This window comes from Eleutherodactylus coqui, chromosome 8 (assembly GCF_035609145.1).
Source record: "Eleutherodactylus coqui strain aEleCoq1 chromosome 8, aEleCoq1.hap1, whole genome shotgun sequence".
Classification (NCBI taxonomy): Eukaryota; Metazoa; Chordata; class Amphibia; order Anura; family Eleutherodactylidae; genus Eleutherodactylus; species Eleutherodactylus coqui.
In genome coordinates, this window is record NC_089844.1 from 108185555 (window position 1) to 108206272 (window position 20718).

The 20718-nt window shown below is 41.4% G+C and overlaps 1 protein-coding gene across 1 annotated transcript in view; it reads right to left on the reverse strand.

Moving 5' to 3' along the window:
- LOC136577911 (uncharacterized) overlaps positions 1-20718 on the reverse strand; it is a 235001-nt gene that overhangs the window by 51030 nt on the left and 163253 nt on the right. The window contains exons 46-51 of the mRNA XM_066577827.1: positions 15276-15413; positions 14949-15111; positions 13804-13925; positions 11460-11600; positions 6460-6573; positions 5050-5178 (exon numbers count right to left, since the gene is read on the reverse strand). Of these exons, the coding sequence (XP_066433924.1) occupies positions 5050-5178; positions 6460-6573; positions 11460-11600; positions 13804-13925; positions 14949-15111; positions 15276-15413 (807 nt within the window). The remainder of the gene's footprint in view (positions 1-5049; positions 5179-6459; positions 6574-11459; positions 11601-13803; positions 13926-14948; positions 15112-15275; positions 15414-20718) is intronic.

The following is a 20718-nucleotide window of genomic DNA, read 5'->3' on the forward strand; positions in this document are numbered from 1 at the left end:
TATCTTTTGCAGGTGCGCTAATTTACACGCCTGCAAAAAATGGACATGTGAACACACCATAGGGAACCAATGGTTCTAATAGACAAAACAACGCCTGTGTGAACGAGGCTCAAGGCAGAGGCAATCTAAATTCAGATCGGCTCTGCATCTTGTCTACGCTATTGTGGGTATCAAAAATGCTATGTTGCCTTATGTTTTTTCTATAAGAGGCATGATCTTATATTTCACATGTGTATGGCATTGGCAATTCTGTATAGCTCACTGTCCTGACTAAAGAAACAAGATCATGTTTTACACTTTCATTGCTCAAAAGCATAAATAAATTTGGAAAAACAATTAGGAAAATAGCTTTAAAAATAGATTGAGCCAGACCTCAAATACCCAATGGCTGTGGTGAGGCTCAAGCATAATCTAAGTGTAAGTCTTTAAAAATACTATTTTTAATAACCGAATATAATAGTACAAATTAGTGTCAAACTGCCCTCAAGTTTTTGGCTGACTTTACTGAGGTTAACAATGTGACACCACTCTGGCACAGAAAGTAAAACACCACTTCCTGTGAAACACCACACCTTTTCAGCAGAACTTTATCTTCCACGCATTCAATTACATTGCATTTGAAGCCAGGTACAGAACACAAAAATGTAATCTGCTTCTGTTTTGCCAACTGGAAAGGCAACAAGTTCAGATACGGTTTTAAAGAAGAACAAGTGTGTTGATACAACACAATTTATTAATACAAATGAATAAATGATTATGATAAAACAAAGTTACATAAAAATAGGTGAAATTGCATAAACGTCTAGGTAAACAATTCTTAAACAATGGCTACATTAATACTCACATCACCAAGAGCCTTAGGCATACTTATCTGCTTTGTATATCAACCGGAGAAGCAACGGTGAAAACTTTGAAAACAGGAGGGCGTCTTGGGAACAACACTGTGAGAGGGCATTCCCCATTACAGGTCCAAAATGCTTCTGATCCAATCCACCCTATTGTGGTGCAAATATAATTGGCTATTTGTAGCCCTCTATTTTGTATCTTATTGTAATGCAGGCCTATATAAAATGGCTATTTATGTTCCTTTATCCTCCATTTTGTATATGAAATGCTATGAACACTCATGTGGACTTTAAACGTGTTTTGGTGTAGGCATAGTTATACAGTTACAATATTAATTGAATCAACTACAATTACCAGAACAATGCTAATTGTATTAACTACAATTCCATTTGTATAGGTTTGTTTAAACTCGGTCCATTGTATCACCATTAATCTGTTGAGTCTGTTAATCCTGTGATACCATCATCATCATTGTCTAAGGAATTAAGTTTTGTTGATTCTGAACCTTTCATCAATGAAGCTGGCTATGGATGGTGGGGGGTCTCAGATTGATAACATCTTGGTTGCAAAGCTTGGAGGATATGGCATATGACTTAGCAGTTATAGTGTATAAAATAGGAGGCAAATTGTAATAGATCAGAAGCATTTTGGACCTGTGATGGGGAATGCCCTCTCACAGTGTTGTTCCCAAGACTCCCTCCTGTTTTCTAACTTCTCACCGTTGCTTCTTCGGTTGATATACAAAGCAGTTAAGTATACCTAAGGCTCTTGGTGATGTGAGTATTAATGTAGCCAGTACCCCTTCAACCCTCGTGTGGTGAAGTGATGGAAGAAGAGGAGCAGTTCCTGAGGGTCCATATACCAGGAACTGTGGAGGAGAGAGAGCAAGAGAAGTAAGAGAAATAGAGAGTTTGAGAGTGAGCATGAAAAGAAAAGCCAGAGATCACCAAGGGAGAGGTACTGTACTATGAGAGTGTCTGGAGTAACCCTACACCTATCCGGTATTGTTGTATCTTGACGCCACTGGAAGTGGTGGGTGTAGTCAAGTGTGAGGGCGTGTGACAGCCAGGTGATGCCCCCCTCCCTCTGGCTGATTGGCTGCAAATGTCCTGATTGCCTGAGCGTGGAGGCATTTTGTGCTGGGATGGAGGGTTAGGGGTAGTTTAACAGTTAGGCTTACATTATTATGTGTAAATGCTTCCACGCTTCCTTACACACACACACACACACATGCACACGCACACACGCCGCTGGTAGGAGCGTGCCGCTCGTGTCTACTGTCCCCTGCAGTGTTATCCCCCTTACGCCGCGGCGCTGCTAATGGTGACCTGGGAGGCCACACGCGGCATTGTTACTACTACGAGCCACAGCGCCGCCGCCCCTGGCGCAGCAGATGCTGACCCAGGAGCCCACACGCCGCAGCTTTACTCACAGCAGCACTCTGCAGAGAACACAGAGAAGTAGGCGACAAGAAGACACTGCGTCGGAATCATTCACCGCAGCCGGCCGACAGCATTCTCTGGACCCCAGTACAAGCAACAGCAGTGGAGGGGTGAGTGCAGCCAATCAGGTACTGGGGGAGTCACCTGGCTGTCAAGCAGCCTCACACTTGGCTACACCCACCACTTCCGGTAGCATCAAGGTACAATAGTACCCCCCTATCCTCCTCTGGAGAGTTCCCCTGCCAGGAGTGGTTCCTGTCAGATAGCTTAGACTGCTGGATCGGTTTAATCAAATCTGCTGTTTTGCCTGCACGGCCGTCTTTTACATTTTTGCCTTGTACCAAGTTTTCTTCAAGTAAAGTTTTGCCAGGCCCTGACCTTTCCCAGGGTCTGAGGTACTTTAACACTGTCTGAAGCTTCTTTATTACCTGGAGCAAGGTCCTAACAGCGTGGGGACTGAGGTTTTGCCTGGATGGCGGGTTAGGGTTGGTTTAAGTGTTAGGCTTACATTATTAGCTCATAAAGCTTCCATGTGAATGCCGCCCCACTCTCACATGCAAGAATTTAGAGCTAATAATGTAAGCCTAACACTTAAACTAACCCAAACCCTCCACCTGAGGCAAACCTGAGTCCCCACGCTGCTAGGCTTGCTCCAGGGAACAGTGACCAGGTGCACTGCGATGGAACTGCTTAAAGCAGTGCGTGCTGTGGCAGACAAGGAAACTGCACACTGAGACTGTGTCCTCCCTGCTTCCCCCGGTGGCAGTGTTTTTTTTATGTCTCAATGCCCCTATCATCTGCAGTCGCTGAGCTGCTGTGAGTGTCCTCTCCACCGCCACCTGATCTCAGCTGTTTCGACCCCGCCTGCAACTGTGCCTGGCAGCCAATCATCTGTCTTCGCAGCACTTGCGGCTGCCGGAGGGGCTTGTGCCCCTAACATCTCCGGCCACGAAAGCACTGAAATTGTCCTGGCCGCCGCAATCCCAGATCTGCTGCTTCTGGCCTGGATGTCTGTGTCTCCAGTGGTCGCCCAGATGTCTGTATCTCCGGTGGCCACACATCACCGCAGCAGCGGCTGCTGGAGGAGCTGCTGTGGAAATCTCCTCCAGCCAATCAAGACCTTTGGGGGCGTTACCAAGCCCTTAGCTGTCACTGGAGGTCTCCACCCATAACCATAATTCTGGTGGAGACATAATACAACAGTACCGGAGCCTGGTAAGTGCCACCGTGACCACTCTACCCTCCCAGCTCCTCAACATATGCCCTGTGTCCGGAGTCACCCTATGGGACGCTGCACAAGCTAAAGTAGATTTCTTCTATAATGTATGCTAGTTTCTAGAAAATGAAGACTATCCAGCAGCAGAGAAAAATCATAGATAATAAAAACAGGGCATTTATTCATTCATCAATTCATCTGTATCACGACCGTGTAAACAGAAACTTCTGCTGCATGTGAGTTTTTTAACTTTTTTCATGGATCAATGAATGCCTGTTTTTATTACCTAATATTTTTCCCTGCTGCTGAATAGACTTTGTTTTCTGCTGAATACCAAAGCCTTGCCCCAAGATTGTCCTTGTATAGAATTGAGTCTCACGCTACACATGGGCATTTACCTTATGCAGGTGAGTGGACTGGTTTTTCTTTTTACTGGTAGATTTCATCTATAATTTATGCTTATTTCTGAAAATTAATTCTGTAAATTGATCTGTCAGGCCTGGACGACCATGCCACCCTCCCCCTCCAAAAAGCCCCGCCACCTTTTCTCAAAGTGGTATGAGCAGGTGTAAAAATTTGCAAGTACTTGCCTGCTGTGCATAAATTTGCAACTTTTGTATGCCACTTTTCATTTAATAAACCCCCCTCCCCCTTAGCATACAATTTCACAATGACAAGTCTACTGAAAGAGGGCTTGAATGGGTCGATGCTTTGATGCTAAGTAAGTTTACTGTCAGGTGACATACTTGACAATTGCAGCACTTTAACCTTGTTCTTTGGAAGAATGTTTGGGGTCAATGTTATACTGCAGAAGGGCACAATGACCCACGATATAGAAAGTAGCATCTTCTCTTTCACGATTCAGCTCTACAAGCAGCAATTCATGATGCAGTCAATGTAGTAAAATTCGCCCACATCTTTACCACCTATGCATCCCAATATGAGAACCTAATCACTGTAGGGATCATAAACTTTTCATCCTATGCTTCTTTCATATTTTCTCATTTAGTATCGACAGGTTTCACTGGTGATTAATAAACTAGAGTTGTCGGAACATTACCTCAAATAGGAACCCTAAATATTTCCGAGTAAAAGGAACTAGCTGACTGTATTAGGTTTCAGATGGGGTGTACACGTCTTTGATAGAAAACGTTTCCGAACCTTTCGTTAATGGCAAATATATGATACTATACAGGCATACAGTTACATACATCTGTCCGTAGGCAAGACTGTTTCAAACAGACCTGTCAATTGTAGACACCAAATACTACGATTCACAGTGTGAATTTGGCCTAAGATGCGCTCCCTATCCTCTGTGTAAACATGCACCCTCAGCTGAGCATGCATATGTATCCATTAGTGGACAGCTAAACAAATTGCAATTAGACACATCTTCTGGCAGAAAAAAAAGAAAAGTTGTGTTGATATCCAGTAGATAAAGGACTACACATTTCATGTATTTTGTTACTAGGAAATTAAAATTACCTTGAACAAACCAATAAATATTCTGCTTCTGCTATGGATTATACTTAAAACATAGTTTACCTTGTACAGTAGACTTTGCACTATTTTTTTGTCATTCCATTTCAAGTTTACATGTTCCTGAAATGTGTTTGAGTTTTTCTCCAAGTATCCGCACATGTGAAGGTCTCTGGTGATGAAGATGTGCTGCATCTGTAGCCAGGAGTTCATGAAATGAATTATTACTGGAAATTCTGTAACATTTTAAAATAAACAGGAACTGCCACGGCAATGAACTATTTACAAGAACCGCTTTATTGTCTTGTCAGTTTTCTAGGATAGTGTATGTGTAACTAATTCCGTATTCTTCAAAATGCAAAAAACAAATGAATTGGGAAGGTCATAACTGAGGTCCCGGTGTCACCCCTACTGCACAGGTCTACTTTTTATATTTGCATTGATATAATGTTTAAATGCTGTGCAGTCAGTGCTTCATTTGTAGATGCCAGATGAAAGAGCTTTTGCGCTCTGAAGGCTTACCAATATCATTTTTCAGGCTAGCCAATAAAGGTATTACCTCTTATAATACTTCTGTCTTTTTTATACTAGAGTACTTAACATTACATAGATTTAAAGGGAATCTGTCAAGTAGAACACGCTGTCCAAACTCCAGGCATCATGTAATAGAGCAGGAGGAATGGAGTAGATTCAGTAGAACTTGTATTTTATAAACCCAATAAAAGGCAAGCGCTTGGTCCTGGACTTTAGTCTCGCAGGACCAGGTTGGGTCCTCCGATGTCAGTGACAGCCAAAGACTCTGAGACGGCAGAAGCAGAGTCTCCTTTATGGGATGCTTAGCACTCAATGAGCACTATGTAGTGAATAGAGGAATTAGAAAGGTCGCTTCTGCTATTTGGCTGGCAATCATAAGATTGCCGGGTGCCCACTGGCATGGCAGAGTTGCAGGATCTTAGCAGACCCAGATTAGCTCTGCCAGTGACTATCGTCACTACTAGGGGGTTTTCCCCTGTAACTGGGGTTCCTATGGAAGCCTCAGTTACAGTGAAAAAGTGTGAAACAGAAAAAAAATGCCATTGTGAAGGTTTCCTAGAGGTCTTATCGGACATCAAGGGGGGCACAGATGTTAAAAAATGTAGTTACAAAAATAAGTTAAAAAATAAAAATATATCTTAAAAAAAAACCAAAACAACCCACCGCACACGCCAGCCTAAATCATCACCATAACCACCCCGTTATCCCAGACTATACAAATTATATAATGAAACGTTCAAAACAAAATGAAAGACTATTTCTGTACTTAATTTTAGCATGAATAGACTCATTTTTAAAATGAACAACTACTAATAAAAAAAATTGTTTTTCAACTTGTAATAGAAAAGATATTAAAAAAGGTAAGAATCAGTGTTACAGCAATCATTTAAAAAGTGTGTTTCTTAAATTAACATTTTTGCACTTTGGTCATATAGTTCATACCTGACCTGGTAAAATGTCCACACAGGCATTCCATACACTGGAGAAATTGGAAACCTTATCCTCTAGAGCGATTGTGATATTGATTGGAAGGCCTTTGTTCCAAGTAAGATGCGTCTACAACACATATGACATTGTGAGTGTTTAGAAGGGGAAAGAAAGGAATAGCAAAGTTCAGTTATCATGGTTTTCAAATATAGATTATTATAGGAACTATTGTACGGGTAACTAATGTGTGAGTAAAGCCTGTATTCTGTGCCTGAGCAATAAGGTCCTTTTAGTTCCTGTGACTACAAAGGAGTATTTCTTCCTGTTCCATTTGTCATCAACCCAACTTGGATTCTTGACCACATTGTCTTGTTTGCTGTCCATCCTGACCACTAGCCATCTACCACTCATGGTTGAACTCTGCCACTACCCATGCACGGTCTGACTATAATCCCTGTCTGCAAGTGGTGCATGTCATGGTGCAGAGGCCGGACACAGAGGGGCTGAGGACCCGTACTCAGAGGAGCATTGTGAAGCAGCAAGAAGCATGGGGATGCAGGAGAGAGAGGAGCAGAGCTATACATGAAAGATGTAAGGAGGGAGAACAGTAGAGTGTGGCTGGTGCCACATGGACAGCCATAGGGGACTTGTGATATGCAGGGAGAGACAGTCTGCTGATTTGCTGCTTATTTTGTAGATCTGCAGCAAATTTCACACCTTCAATTTGAATTCAATGGAAAGGGTGAGATCTGCTGTAGATTTGCATCAAAATCCCCACCAAATCTGCTACATGTGAATCACTGGCGTAACTATAGAGGATGCAGGGGATGCGGCTGCACCCGGGCTCAGGAGCCTTAGGGGGCCCATAAGGCCTATCTTCTCTATATAGGGAGCCCAGTACTATGAATAAAGCATTATAGTTGGGGGCCCTGTTGCATATTTTGCATTGGGGCCCCGGAGCTTCAAGTTACGCCTCTGATGTGAACGCATCATTAGTGTGCATGCACATTAAAAATAAGGGAGTCTAGTGCAAACCCATGTTGGAGAGACATAATGTGTCCGCAGCCATCAGCCCAACCACTGCTGTCCTTCCGCAGCTGCAATGTTCTGCATTTTAGAATATTTAACAGAACAAACATCGAAAAACACATTCATGAAATCCTTATCTTTTCTTATCCTTAAGTGTCTTTTATTCACTGGTTGGTTTATAACTGGTTCTCGGTTCAAATACAGAACTAAGCTCAGAAATTTGCAGCTTTCCTGTTTCCAGAGAGCCGTGAATTGTGGTCAGCCAGACTACTGTTACAGTGAACTAAGGCAAAAAGTCCCTGATGAAAGAGCACAACGTCGTGCATTATATTGTCTAGTAAAATGGTGGGCGGCATGCCAGAATCATGACAAACCTATTATTATATGTAATACGCTGTAAAATAGAACATGCTGCATTCTATTTACACACAATGAATACAAGTGTGAATGGATCAATGAAAATCAATGGACTTTCATTCACCATCAATGAATTTACACTCATGTGGGCCTGACCTTAACTTTAAGGCCCAATGTCCATGGGTGGATTTGAATTGCGGAATCCGCGTGGATGTCCCGCGTGGACGATCCACAGTTCAAGCCGCCCATAGAGAAGCAGGAGGCGTCCGCACTTCAATTAACACCTACAGATTTGATTTGCAGAAACAAAATTCAAGCATGCTCCATTTTAACGCAGATTCCGTGCGCATGGGCTTCATTGATCTCTATGGAAGCAAGTGAACCACAATGCACCCACAATGTAATTGCGGATTTGTAGGCAGATAGCTGTCACGGTTGCTTGGCAACCAAGCAGGGTGGTGGGGAGGCGGGGGAAGGCTTGCGATTTTTCTTCTGCGTGGACTATCTGCATTGTATCCGCGTGGAAAAATAACACAACTGTGATCACTGGCAAACATTTAAAAATAATTTCCACACTGACATGTAGGTCTCCCACTGCAGAAATCCGCATGCGGAATCCGCGCATGCCATGGACATGATGCCCAATAGTGGAGAGGAAGTGACTGAGGCCTCATGTTCACGGGCGGATCTGATTCCGCATGCAGCGGAATACGACCCTGCCTATGGCCAAGGACACTGCAGGTCTTCTGCTTACCTATCCAGGTCTTCATTTTCTTTAATGCGGATGTGTGCAGAAGTGCCAGCCGCCACACATGCGCAGTGGACTTCAATGGAAGCCGTCCATGCGGGATCCAAACTGAAATGGAGCATGCTGCAATTTTTTGTTCTGGCCCAAGAGGTCCACAAATCAAATTCGCATGCTTTCTTTCATTTGTGGACGCCCATGTTTCCCTATGGGGGGCTTCATTCGCTGATTCCGCAAATCAAATCTGCCTATGGACATTGGGCCTTACTGTTCTTCCTATGGCAGCCAGCAATCATATTCTTTGCTTATGAATGGAAAACACGGCATGTAATATCTTCAATGTGCCTGCAGTTACACTACCGTTCAAAAGTTTGGGGTCACATTGAAATGTCCTTATTTTTGAAGGAAAAGCACTGTACTTTTCAATGAAGATAACTTTAAACTAGTCCTAACTTTAAACAAATGCACTCTATACATTGCTAATGTGGTAAATGACTATTCTGGCTGCAAATGTCTGTTTTTTTGTGCAATATCTACAAAGGTGTATAGAGGCCCATTTCCAGCAACTATCACTCCAGTGTTCTAATGGTACAATGTGTTTGCTAATTGGCTCAGAAGGCTAATTGATGATTAGAAAACCCTTGTGCAATCATGTTCACACATCTGAAAACAGTCTAGCTCGTTACAGAAGCTACAAAACTGACCTTCCTGTGAGCAGATTGAGTTTCTGGAGCATCACATTTGTGGGGTCAATTAAACGCTCAAAATGGCCAGAAAAAGAGAACTTTCATCTGAAACTCGACAGTCTATTCTTGTTCTTAGAAATGAAGGCTATTCCATGCGAGAAATTGCTAAGAAATTGAAGATTTCCTACAACGGTGTGTACTACTCCCTTCAGAGGACAGCACAAACAGGCTCTAACCAGAGTAGAAAAAGAAGTGGGAGGCCGCGTTGCACAACTAAGCAAGAAGATAAGCACATTAGAGTCTCTAGTTTGAGAAACAGACGCCTCACAGGTACCCAACTGGCATCTTCATTAAATAGTACCCGCAAAACACCAGTGTCAACATCTACAGTAAAGAGGCGGCTGCGGGATTTTGGGCTTCAGGGCAGAGTGGCAAAGAAAAAGCCATATCTGAGACTGGCCAATAAAAGAAAAAGATTAAGATGGGCAAAAGAACACAGACATTGGACAGAGGAAGACTGGAAAAAAGTGTTGTGGACGGATGAATCCAAGTTTGAGGTGTTTGGATCACAAAGAAGAACGTTTGTGAGACGCAGAACACATGAAAAGATGCTGGAAGAATGCCTGACGCCATCTGTTAAGCATGGTGGAGGTAATGTGATGGTCTGGGGTTGCTTTGGTGCTGGTAAGGTGGGAGATTTGTACAGGGTAAAAGGGATTCTGAATAAGGAAGGCTATCACTCAATTTTGCAACGCCATGCCATACCCAGTGGACAGCGCTTGATTGGAACCAATTTCCTCCTACAACAGGACAATGACCCTAAACACACCTCCAAATTGTGCAAGAACTATTTACAGCAGCAGCAGGCAGCTGGTATTCTATCGGTAATGGAGTGGCCAGCGCAGTCACCAGATCTGAACCCCATTGAGCTGTTGTGGGAGCAGCTTGACCGTATGGTACGCCAGAAGTGCCCATCCAACCAATCCAACTTGTGGGAGATGCTTCTAGAAGCGTGGGGTGCAATTTCTCAAGCTTACCTCAACAAATTAACAGCTAGAATGTCAAAGGTGTGCAATGCTGTAATTGCTGCAAAAGGAGGATTCTTTGATGAAAGCAAAGTTTGATGTAAAAACAATGTTATTTCAAATACAAATCATTATTTCTAACCTTGTCAATGTCTTGACTCTATTTTCTATTCATTTCACAACGCATGGTGGTGAATAAGTGTGACTTTTCATGGAAAACACAAAATTCTTTGGGTGACCCCAAACTTTTGAACGGTAGTGTATGTGAGGAAATTAACATTGTGCAGCACTCACTAATTGCTACTATTTCCTAATTTCATTATCCACATACAATGCAATATGGACTGCACATATGAAGTTTTGATTGGCAGGAACTACAGAGAGGCTTTTCATAGAGGCTGGAAAGGAGGTCTATCCTCTTCAGGGAGGAGTCCCGCTTTTGTCTAAGATGCAATAATAGCTGGAGATTGCTCTTGAAACCATGCGGGCAACGCCATGAAGAAGCCTTCACAAGGGAATGTCACACCACTCCTACTCCCCTGATTATGGTGTGGGGTGGCATAATGTACAGTAGCCAGACCCCTCTAGTCTTCATTGCAGGTACATTCAAGTGTCACAAGACTTTTTTTCAACATGACAATGCCAGGCCGCATGTTGCTCATGCAACTGTAAGCAGCCTGCGTGGCCTAAACGTGCTACCATCAACTGCAGCGTCTCGGGACATATCTCCCATTGAGCACGTCTGGAATGCTATTGGTTGGCAATTGAAAAAGCAGCTGCCAGTAGCATATCTTGTTGAATTGTGTGCCCAGGTGTATTGAATGTGTCAGAACATTCTTCAGACAACCATCAATAACCTCATCGATAGCATGCCAAGGTGTGTAAGTGGCACTCATACTTGATACTGAATAGATCAAGATGTTTTGAATATTTTGTTTCCATTTTTCATCTTTTGCATATAATTAACATGTCTATTGTTCCTGTGATTTCCGTAATTTTAAGACTTTTCCTTCTTGGTGTTGCGATTTCAATAATGCAGAGTGTATCTAACTGAAATACAATGTTCAAGTGCAAGTGGAACTAGGTGTCAGGAATCTCCTCTAATTTAAATTCTAATTGACATGAAACAAATATTAATTTATGATTTTTTTTATATATTATATATTTATTTACCTTTTGATTATATTGGTCTCTTTTCCATTCTGATAAAGAACCAAGTTCCATCTCTCTTACAGCAAAATTGTAGGGATGTGAGAGGCTGGCTCTGTAATGCAGGTGTTCCTTCCCAATCTTCAGGTTGGAGGAGAAGTTGACCTTCAGAAAGAACCATGATGGTTATTCAATTACTTTGAGTTGAGTGCAGGGTGGATATGTCTGATTTATTGGCATCATCTAAGGGTGGTTTCACATCTGCACTTGGGTTCTGCTTTCCTGATCCGTTCAGGTAGCAGGAGAGGGGAATCACCGTGGCTGAAAGGTTCCATCCTGAAACAGCTCCGGGGCGGACCTCATTGACTAATAGGGTCTGTCTACTTTCTGCCCAGCTAGACAGAAGACAAAGCGCTGCATAGTTTTTTTTTCTTGTGGCATTGTCAACCTGATCTGCGATGGAACCTCTGAACGTAGGTGCCGACACAGATGTGAAACCGGCCTGATATTATCAAGAACTTTTCTCTTTACTTGAGACCACTGTAAATCTTATATATTTTATTATAATATCTCTAATACTTGCAGGGCCAGTTTTTAAGAAATTGGGGCCCTAGTTATCAGTTAAAGAAGTGTACTTAAAAAGCTATGGAGCTATTTTACTTCACAAAAAATGGTTATTTCCATACCTTCTATACTACTGTAAAAATGGACCTTACCGATAGATAAGAATAAAAAGCATTGAAGGGATCAATTATACATGCAGTCCTATTGCAAGCAGCATGGAGGAACTGAGCAGATGGATATGTCGTTTTATGGAAAACAAATTTGTATAATTTGCATTTTATTTATTTAAACCCTTTAAAACCTCTTTCCATGTTCACGAGTCCATGGGCGGTCCCATCAGTGACTGAGAGATTTCCTGTAGGACTGTGTAAACACATACTTATTAATCACTGATTAGGACTGCCCACTGGACTCTTAACATAAATTCATTTTACACAATCAGCAGGCCTATAACAGGAAAAAGGTAAATTTACAATTTGGAGAAATAAAATCTAGAAAGAGAAGCCGTGATAGGCAATATTTAGTGATAGTAAACACATTCACATAATAAATGTATTTGTAGTATGTTTCCGTAATTAACTATTTTTTTTAAGCCCCGAACACGGGATCAGAATGACTATTAGGATTATCCCACCAACTGTGTTGTGTTTGAGCTTTCTAATTCCTGAGAACTGGACTTTCTCACAGAAGAACACCCAGATAATTAACTAACAAACAACCTTATGTGACAGTCTGTACAAGCCAACTGGCGTATATTCTCCGTACTTTTCCTATGAAAGCTCAACAAAGAATCATCCAGGACTGTAAAACTAATAATTTCTCAACTATTGTTAAAAAGTCTAAACAGACTTAAGAAGGGGTCTTTCATCAATTTATGGAGGCACACAGTCTCTTCAGCGCCGTACTATGCATTCCGTGGGCACTCCATGTCTTGTCATAGGGTTCTCTGTGCAGTAAAATGCAGTTATTGTCCCTCTTTGTTGTAATTTTTTTTCTGGCAGACTCATCCAGAATCTAACAGAATCCAACAGAAAAAAATCTCAGTTTGCTTCAGTACGAGATCCATAGAAATCAATGGGGGCTGTATTATGGCCCATTGCAACTTGGAGGTTTTACTGAGCCGTAAATACATAAACATAAGGCTAAAGTTAGTTAATTAGTGTATATGAGTGTCTTTCATCATAGATTTCCGTATCTCCCTCTTATTTCACAGAAGAGGTGACCATATAATTTGGAGCACATTCTCTTCTCTAGGAACAGGTACATAATCATTTTCATTACTGGTGGGGTCTCAGATGTTAAATTCCCTCCACTATGATTTTTAGGACTGGTCTGCCTCTGCTGGCTTCATAGCTAAAATCTTCAAACATTCCTTGCTAGCTCATTGCCCGATACATTTCATATTTACACCAGATACTTTACAGAAATCTGTAACTTCCTCAATGTAATTAGAGGATTTCAACTGAGCTGTTAGGGGTGTATTTGTCAACAGGATAATTGACTGTTTCCAATAGCAACCAGCAAAAAAACTGTAAACTGTGTATCACTCAGATATATCAATTGTGTCTACAAACTTGCTCAACTTTCTTTGTTAATTTAAGATTATATATAATCTAGACAATGGTTTTGATTGGTTATATAACACTTACTGTATAAGTTAATTGTCTGCACTTTAGAGATCTTGAATGAACAGTATTGACACTAAGTGTATCAGAGCAACAAATGGCTTCTATGTAATTTATCTATACAACCAAAAACACGTTAGTCTGGTAATCTGTTACTAGATAGATAGATAGATAGATACCTGGTTTTTAATGTTCCAACCAAAGGCGATATGATCCTGATGGCTCTGATTTGAATGCTCTATATTGATAATGACATTGGCCTGACGTAGAGCTGCCAGAACAAGAGACTGAGAAAATTCACCTGCAACAAGTAGTGTTGGCATCAGGAGTGAATACATTTGTTAGCTCCAGATTTTAAATGTAAACTAAATAATGTGGGGCAGATTTACTAATACTAATGAGTAGACAGTCTTAAAGTGGTTGTTCGGTTGTAAACTATTGATGGCCTATCCTCAGGACAAGCACTTAATGGTAGATAGGCAGGAGTCTGCTGCCTGGGATCCTCATTGTTCAGCTGTTCACCAGCCCATTGTGCTCATGCATTAAGCTGACTCTGCAGGAAGCGGGCAGTTCCATTCTCACTGCAGCAGCCAGGTTTAGTACTGCTATTGGGAGGAAGAAGAAAAAATTGTTGATTGGCGCAACTCTCACAGATATTATAATGAGTATTATACCCAGTTCTTCTTTTACTAATAAATTTAAAAACAGTCAATATAACATGTTTCGGGGATACACCCCATCTTAAGAAATAACTGAGGAGCACCGAGTATGTCAGAGATTTCTCCTGTCTGTGCTCCCTTTATTAATAAAAGAAGAATTGCGCCAATCAAATCCACAATTATTTCTTCCTCCTTCCAGTCTACATGCTACCTTCCATATACATGGCTGGTGTTAGTGGACAGGTAGCACCTCACTCCATTTCTTCTAAGAAATATTAACCCTATAAGCTATAGGAGCTCCCTACCCCTTCTCGGCTTAGTAGTACAGGTAGGCTTAGTACTACAGGCAAATTTCCCATTCATTTCAATGGAAACTTTGCCTGTAATGCCAAGTTGATTAGTGCAATGAACACATTGGCCAGGCGACCAGCTGCACAATGAGGATCCCAGGTGGCAGTCTCCATGCTAATCTACTATTGATGGCTAGTCCTAAGTATAGGCCATCAGTAGTTTATAACAGGACAACCCCTTTAAAATAGGCCAGTTTATCACAGTGGCTCATGCTGGATGATAAATCTGGTGCATCCTTACTCTCTAATCTAAGTTTATACTATCTATTAGTTGGATTTTAGCACATCTTGGCAGGAAAAGTCAACCACTCTTACCTGTTATCTCATGTCCTCCTGCTAACTTTGGAAACTGTCCCTTGTAGGATGCTGCCAGTTTCAATTCTTTTCTTCCCCAAATGGTTTTATGTTGAATAGCAACTGTCCTATGTTTTTTTTCATAAAGTGTCTTCATTTCGACTAGAGCTGGAAGCTTCTTCATCTTGAAAAGTAAGAACACTTGTTACGTAATATTGTATTTTAAATGAAGTGCTAGCTAGATTGCAGATGACGATGTATGTGTAGTAAGATTCTTCTAATATGGCATTAATGGCCCTGATGCAGTAGGAGCTGGTTTATCGAATATTCTAGATTACCATTACTGACCTGTACTAACGAATGCTTAACTTGTAGAATGTTTAAACATTTATTTTCTGTAAAAAGTATCTTTGATGATAAATTCAATTCTTTTTCTTCCATCTTGACATATAGCTTTCCTTCTGCTTCATTTGTAGTGTAAGTGACCTACAAAGAGGTAATATAAAAATAGGTTATATTTAATAGGTAAATATTGTGAGAATGTCTACAAGGATCTATTTTTCAAAATACCCACAGCAGTCTATGGAAGAAACAATAGAATAGATTAAAAAACCATTGGTCTGTGTGTGTCTGAGTTCTTGGGCCCCCACCAATACTCAGACTTCCATTTATCTAAAATGGGAAATTACCACTTAGGCACTGTCTGTAGAGATGAGCGAATCTACTCGGTTCGGGTGTTTTTGAACTCGAGCACCGCTTTTTCCGAGTAACTCACTACTCGGACGAAAAGATTCGGGGGGCGCCGGGGGTGAGCGGGGGGTTGCAGAGGAGAGTGGGGGGGGGAGAGAGAGAGAGCTCCCCCCTGCTACCCCCCGCGCCACCATGCCGCCCCTGGTGCCCCCCGAATCTTTTCGTCCGAGTAGTGAGTTACTCGGAAAAAGCGGTGCTCGAGTGCAAAAACACCCGAATCGAGTAGGTTCGCTCATCTCTAACTGTCTGCTTTTTCCTAGCAAATTGGATAGTTCAAAAACAATAGACAGGTTTTAGTTGTATCAATAGTTCATGATAGGAAGACCACTTTGATAATTTTATATGTATACTCAATGATTAGTCTAAAAATTATTAAATTTAGCTCTTTTCTGGATCCCTAAAATATCCAGGCAGTTGTCTATGTAATAAGATATCCTACACATACACTGTCTTCTTTCATTTGCATAAAATGACAAAACAATGAACACTTTCCATTGCAAAATGTAGAAATTCATTCAAATTTCGACAAAATTAGGTTTGGTTCTTGATATAATCAACCACTAAAAGCTTTTGGGCAACTTCAGCCTAAGGGTTCCTTCACACGAGCAAAAACACGCGTGTATGCAGCTGCGTGCATTGTTTTCAATGGAGCAGTGGCTGCTGCCAGCGGCTCCATTGAAAACAATGCTTTGCCGACACACCTAAATTGTTTTTCATGGAAGGGCTTTACATTTTAGTGTTAAAAAAAAAAAACTTAAACGCCACCGCTGCCGTGTCCCCCACAGGGATGAAGAACACATCTGCCGCATGCGGCAGATGTTTCCTTCATCCCCGCTAGTAAAAAGAATTCCCTGCTGCTACATCTGCCACAACTGTGACAGATGCAGCAGAGGAATTCTTCTATTCCCTGCGTGGTAGAGGATCCTGCTGCCAGCACCAGTCAATGGATTTCAGGGAAGGGCTTTAATATAAGCCTTCCCTGAAAAAACATTAAAAAAAAGTTTATAAAAAAACAAAAACTCACCTCCCTTTAGCTGCCGGGGCTCCCCCGTGTCTTCTCTGCACTGGCCCCGGCTCTGCAGTCCTGATCTATCAGCAGGCGGGGATTTTAAATCCCCGCCTGCTGAAAGAGCTGATTGTAATTGGCTGAGGCCTCAAAATTTATTTGGGGTCCTGGTTCTCCATTGCAGTTGATTTTTATTCGAGAAAGATGAAGTCTTGAAATGCTTTGTTTCATTGTTTATTTTGATTTTTCTTGTAGCATTACTTGCTGTTGTCCTGAGCCAATTTTCTTGATATTCAAGTACTGACCTGTTTTTTCATTTTCTTCTTTACCTTTTAGTATCAGTTGTTCAAGATCTTCCTGACTTTCTGCCAGCAACGTTGTATTGTCTGCATACCTGAGATTTGGTTTCTTCCACCAATCTTGACTCCGATGTTGGATTTGTCTAAATTGTATTGCCCCAAGATTGCCACTGCATAGTGGTTGAACAATGCAGGACATTAGATGCAGTCTTGGCGTATGCCTTTCCTCATTCTGAATCACTCCGCACTACCAATGGAGGTCCTGACTGTAGTCTCTTGGTTCGCATATAATAACTGTATGAGTTGTTTCAGATGTCCCAGTGTGAGGGTATATATATATATATTGCCATATGTTTTTTATGCTTTATACCTGTATGCAAGTTCTATTCAATTCCAAATGAAAAAAACTTATATGTCGCCTTACATCAGATATTCCAAGGCTTTAGAAGGCTGAGAGAGATGTTCTAGAAATTCAGAGAAGATACGGAACCAGACACAAGGCCGCGTGTACTTGGCTGTTTTCCCAGAAGCGCTGGAACAAGATATCAAGATGTTCAAATGTACATAACTTTCACTGTCTTAGGCCAAAAATCCGGACTGCCCATATATGGTTATAAGCCCATCACCCCTTGTTGGTGATGGGACAAAGGGTATAAGATCTCATGTAATCTGTAATAAAGCACAGCCGAGAGCCATGTCCCGTGTGAGAAACTATACCAGACCTCCGTGTGGTGTTTTCTTCTTATCGCCGGCAGCGGGCAAGTGGGGTGGGCCCGATTGGTGCTGTACTTAGAATTTTATTACCCTGACAAATGGCGCAACCAACTGGGGTGGTAAAACCAGGAGCTTACAGCGCAATTCACCCGGATCCACGCCACTGAGAAGCCGTCCTGCTGCAAACCGAGCCTGATCAACTCACTTAGAACTCCAGGTAAGGCCAGCATATATTTATGTTGTGTTTTACGCTGAGAGTCTTGCAGCGGGACTGACTATCTGTGGTTTGTGACCGGACGGGTTGGGTTAAGAGTTCTACACGGTAACTCGTGTGGGCTCCGGGTTTGCCGTCATGGATCACTGACCGTGATATGCTCACCAATGGCTCACCCAGAAACTAGTCTGTAGTCTATTTGTACTTTGAAGTTTTAACGTTTTAATAATAGTGGAGATTGTTGTATCTGCAGAAGTTTTTTTTTTCTCTCTTTCTTTTCATTTAGTCTCACAAGAGAAGGGACCCTCAGTTTAGTTTAGTTAGTTGTTAATGGTTTAGCAGAGAGGGATGCATTTTGTGAGATAGGCTTCATAAGAGAAGGGACTCTCGGTCGTTTTGCCTTATATATGGGGCTAACGATCTGATTTCAGAGAGATGCATTTTATGGGGCTGGTTCCATAAGGAGAAGGGACCCTCGGTTGTCTTGCCGGTATATAAGGGGCTGACAATTTGAAAATTAAGAGGGATGCATTCTATGGAGCGTGTTATTATTATTATTATTGTTGTTGTTGTAATATGCGTAAGATCTTATTAAAGAAGATAGAGCCCCTCAAGGGCTGCCGCCGTGTGGATGAATCTGTAGAATGTAAGAAAACTTATGAAAATGTGTGACACCGACCCGCACGGCAGATTACAAAATGGTGTCTGGGAGGGAGGTCTTTAGGACCGAGAGGTTCCTTGGAAGATCAAGGTTTGCTAGAAAGTGCTGGAGAGGAGAGAGAGAGACAGTCAGAGTAAGTTAAGTATATACACATTATTTGTTTAAGAAAGTATCCGTAAGTGAAATGTTGAAAAGTACAGTAAGTGATCAAGAGGGCGTCAGGAGAGTGTCTATTAAAGGTTATATTGGCAGTTAGGTAGGGGAGAGAAATAAGGGGAGCAGGCAAGTCGATAAGAAAGTTACAATGCATGTGATTTGTTGGCAAAGAAAGAAGAAAATGTGTATAATACAAGATAGATAATAGATATGGATATATATGTGTATATATGTATATACTGTATGTGCAAATAGTTAACTGAGCTTGCTTTTAGATGAGAAAGATTGTTGACATGTAGCTGCGAGCTTGTGTTCAGTCTGTCTAGTTTTCAAGGTCGGAAGATAACAGCGAGAGAGAAAATGCAATAACAACCTTGGTTAATATCTTTGCTTGCTTACAATGAATTGAAATGAATTTAATTAATTATACCGTCTTAGTAGGCAGGAAACCTAGCATTCTAATGTATATTCTTACTTATACAGGGGTTGAAAATGAAGAACATGTTGCGCTGTAATTATGATTTCAAAATGCAGGCAATAGTTTACGCTAAAACAATTCAGTCTGTGTTTCATATTCGCGGAGAGATAACAGTTTGTTTTAAAAAGGTGGGGGCTTTCAGAATTCACTCCAAATTCAGGGTCACAGATTCTAAAACACTTCAGTGTTTAATACAGCATATAATAGCTTCAGTAAATAAGAAATATAGAATATCTCAGTCACTCAGCAAACTTTTTCACATAATTTGTCAAAGATAGCGCTCATTCACAATCTCATCTCAATAGAATAATGTACTTTATAAAATTATAACACTCACCTCAATGTTTTTCAACTGATGTATGTATGTTTGTCAAACTTTTTTTTTGTCCGTGCATCTCTATGTACTGGTACACCTTCAAAGGGGGTGACGGAGCAGACTTGAGAGCATGGATGGATGAGAATTAGTGACCCGTGTTCAAGCTGTGGTGGAATGTGTGATGTGGATAATAACTGGGGATAAAAGTCCTCCCCATGCATGGGACTTTGCTTGGTTGAGATGTGGACGTGTGGACTGTTACGCTGAAATGGAGTTGGGAAGAAAGTCGCAAGGAGCCAATATCGAAGGGGTGGAGCTAGATGATGTAATAGTACGTAGTAATGTTTCATCCTTCTTGTCCAAGGGAGGGGGTGAGGAGCGTGAGCAGCTAGTAAAAGTTTTTGTTTTGTTTTTTCTCCTGTCTCAGATTTGATAAGATATTGCATGCAGAAACAGACTAACAATGAATTCACTTAAAGGGATATCACATTTCAAATATTAATAGATGTTTTGTAGGTTATTCTTCCCCGATGTAACTCATGTTTCTGTTATAGATGCTAACATCTTACAGGCCTTATCTGCATCCATCAAATCTTTTTACAATGTTATACTACCTTGAAAACCGGGTACTATTGTTCCAATTGAGTACCCTGGTTTAAAGGGGGGGAGGAGAAGGCATAGGTGATCTAGGTATTGCAAGTCAGCCATTTTTTTAAATTTTTTGCAAGCCATTTTTAAATTGTTTAAATTTTTTTGCAACAAGGTTCTGATCTTTTTCAAATAGAATATCAGCCTGATTGTCTAGCATTGATGCAACAAGAAAATTTAAGTTTTAAAAAAAAAAGTTACTGAAAGCCCTTGTTAATAATGCATATTTTGAGTTGTTTTTTATAGATGGTACCCAGGGTGATTGATGACTCCACACTGGATATACAGTGGTTACACAACAAGATGTCCTAAAAGCAGAATGTCTCCGCATGTCGCAGTACAAGAAGCGGAATTAAAAGCACTCACGGAGGCGTGTAGAGTGGAGGAAGGTAAGACGGCAACCATTTACACTGACTCCCGGTATGCATTTGGCATAGCTCATGATTACGGCCCAACATGGAAGGCCAGACAGTTTTTTACCTCAGCAGGACAGCCAATTAAGAATGTTGCAGCGGTGCAGAGTCTCATGGAGACCCTACTTCTACCTGA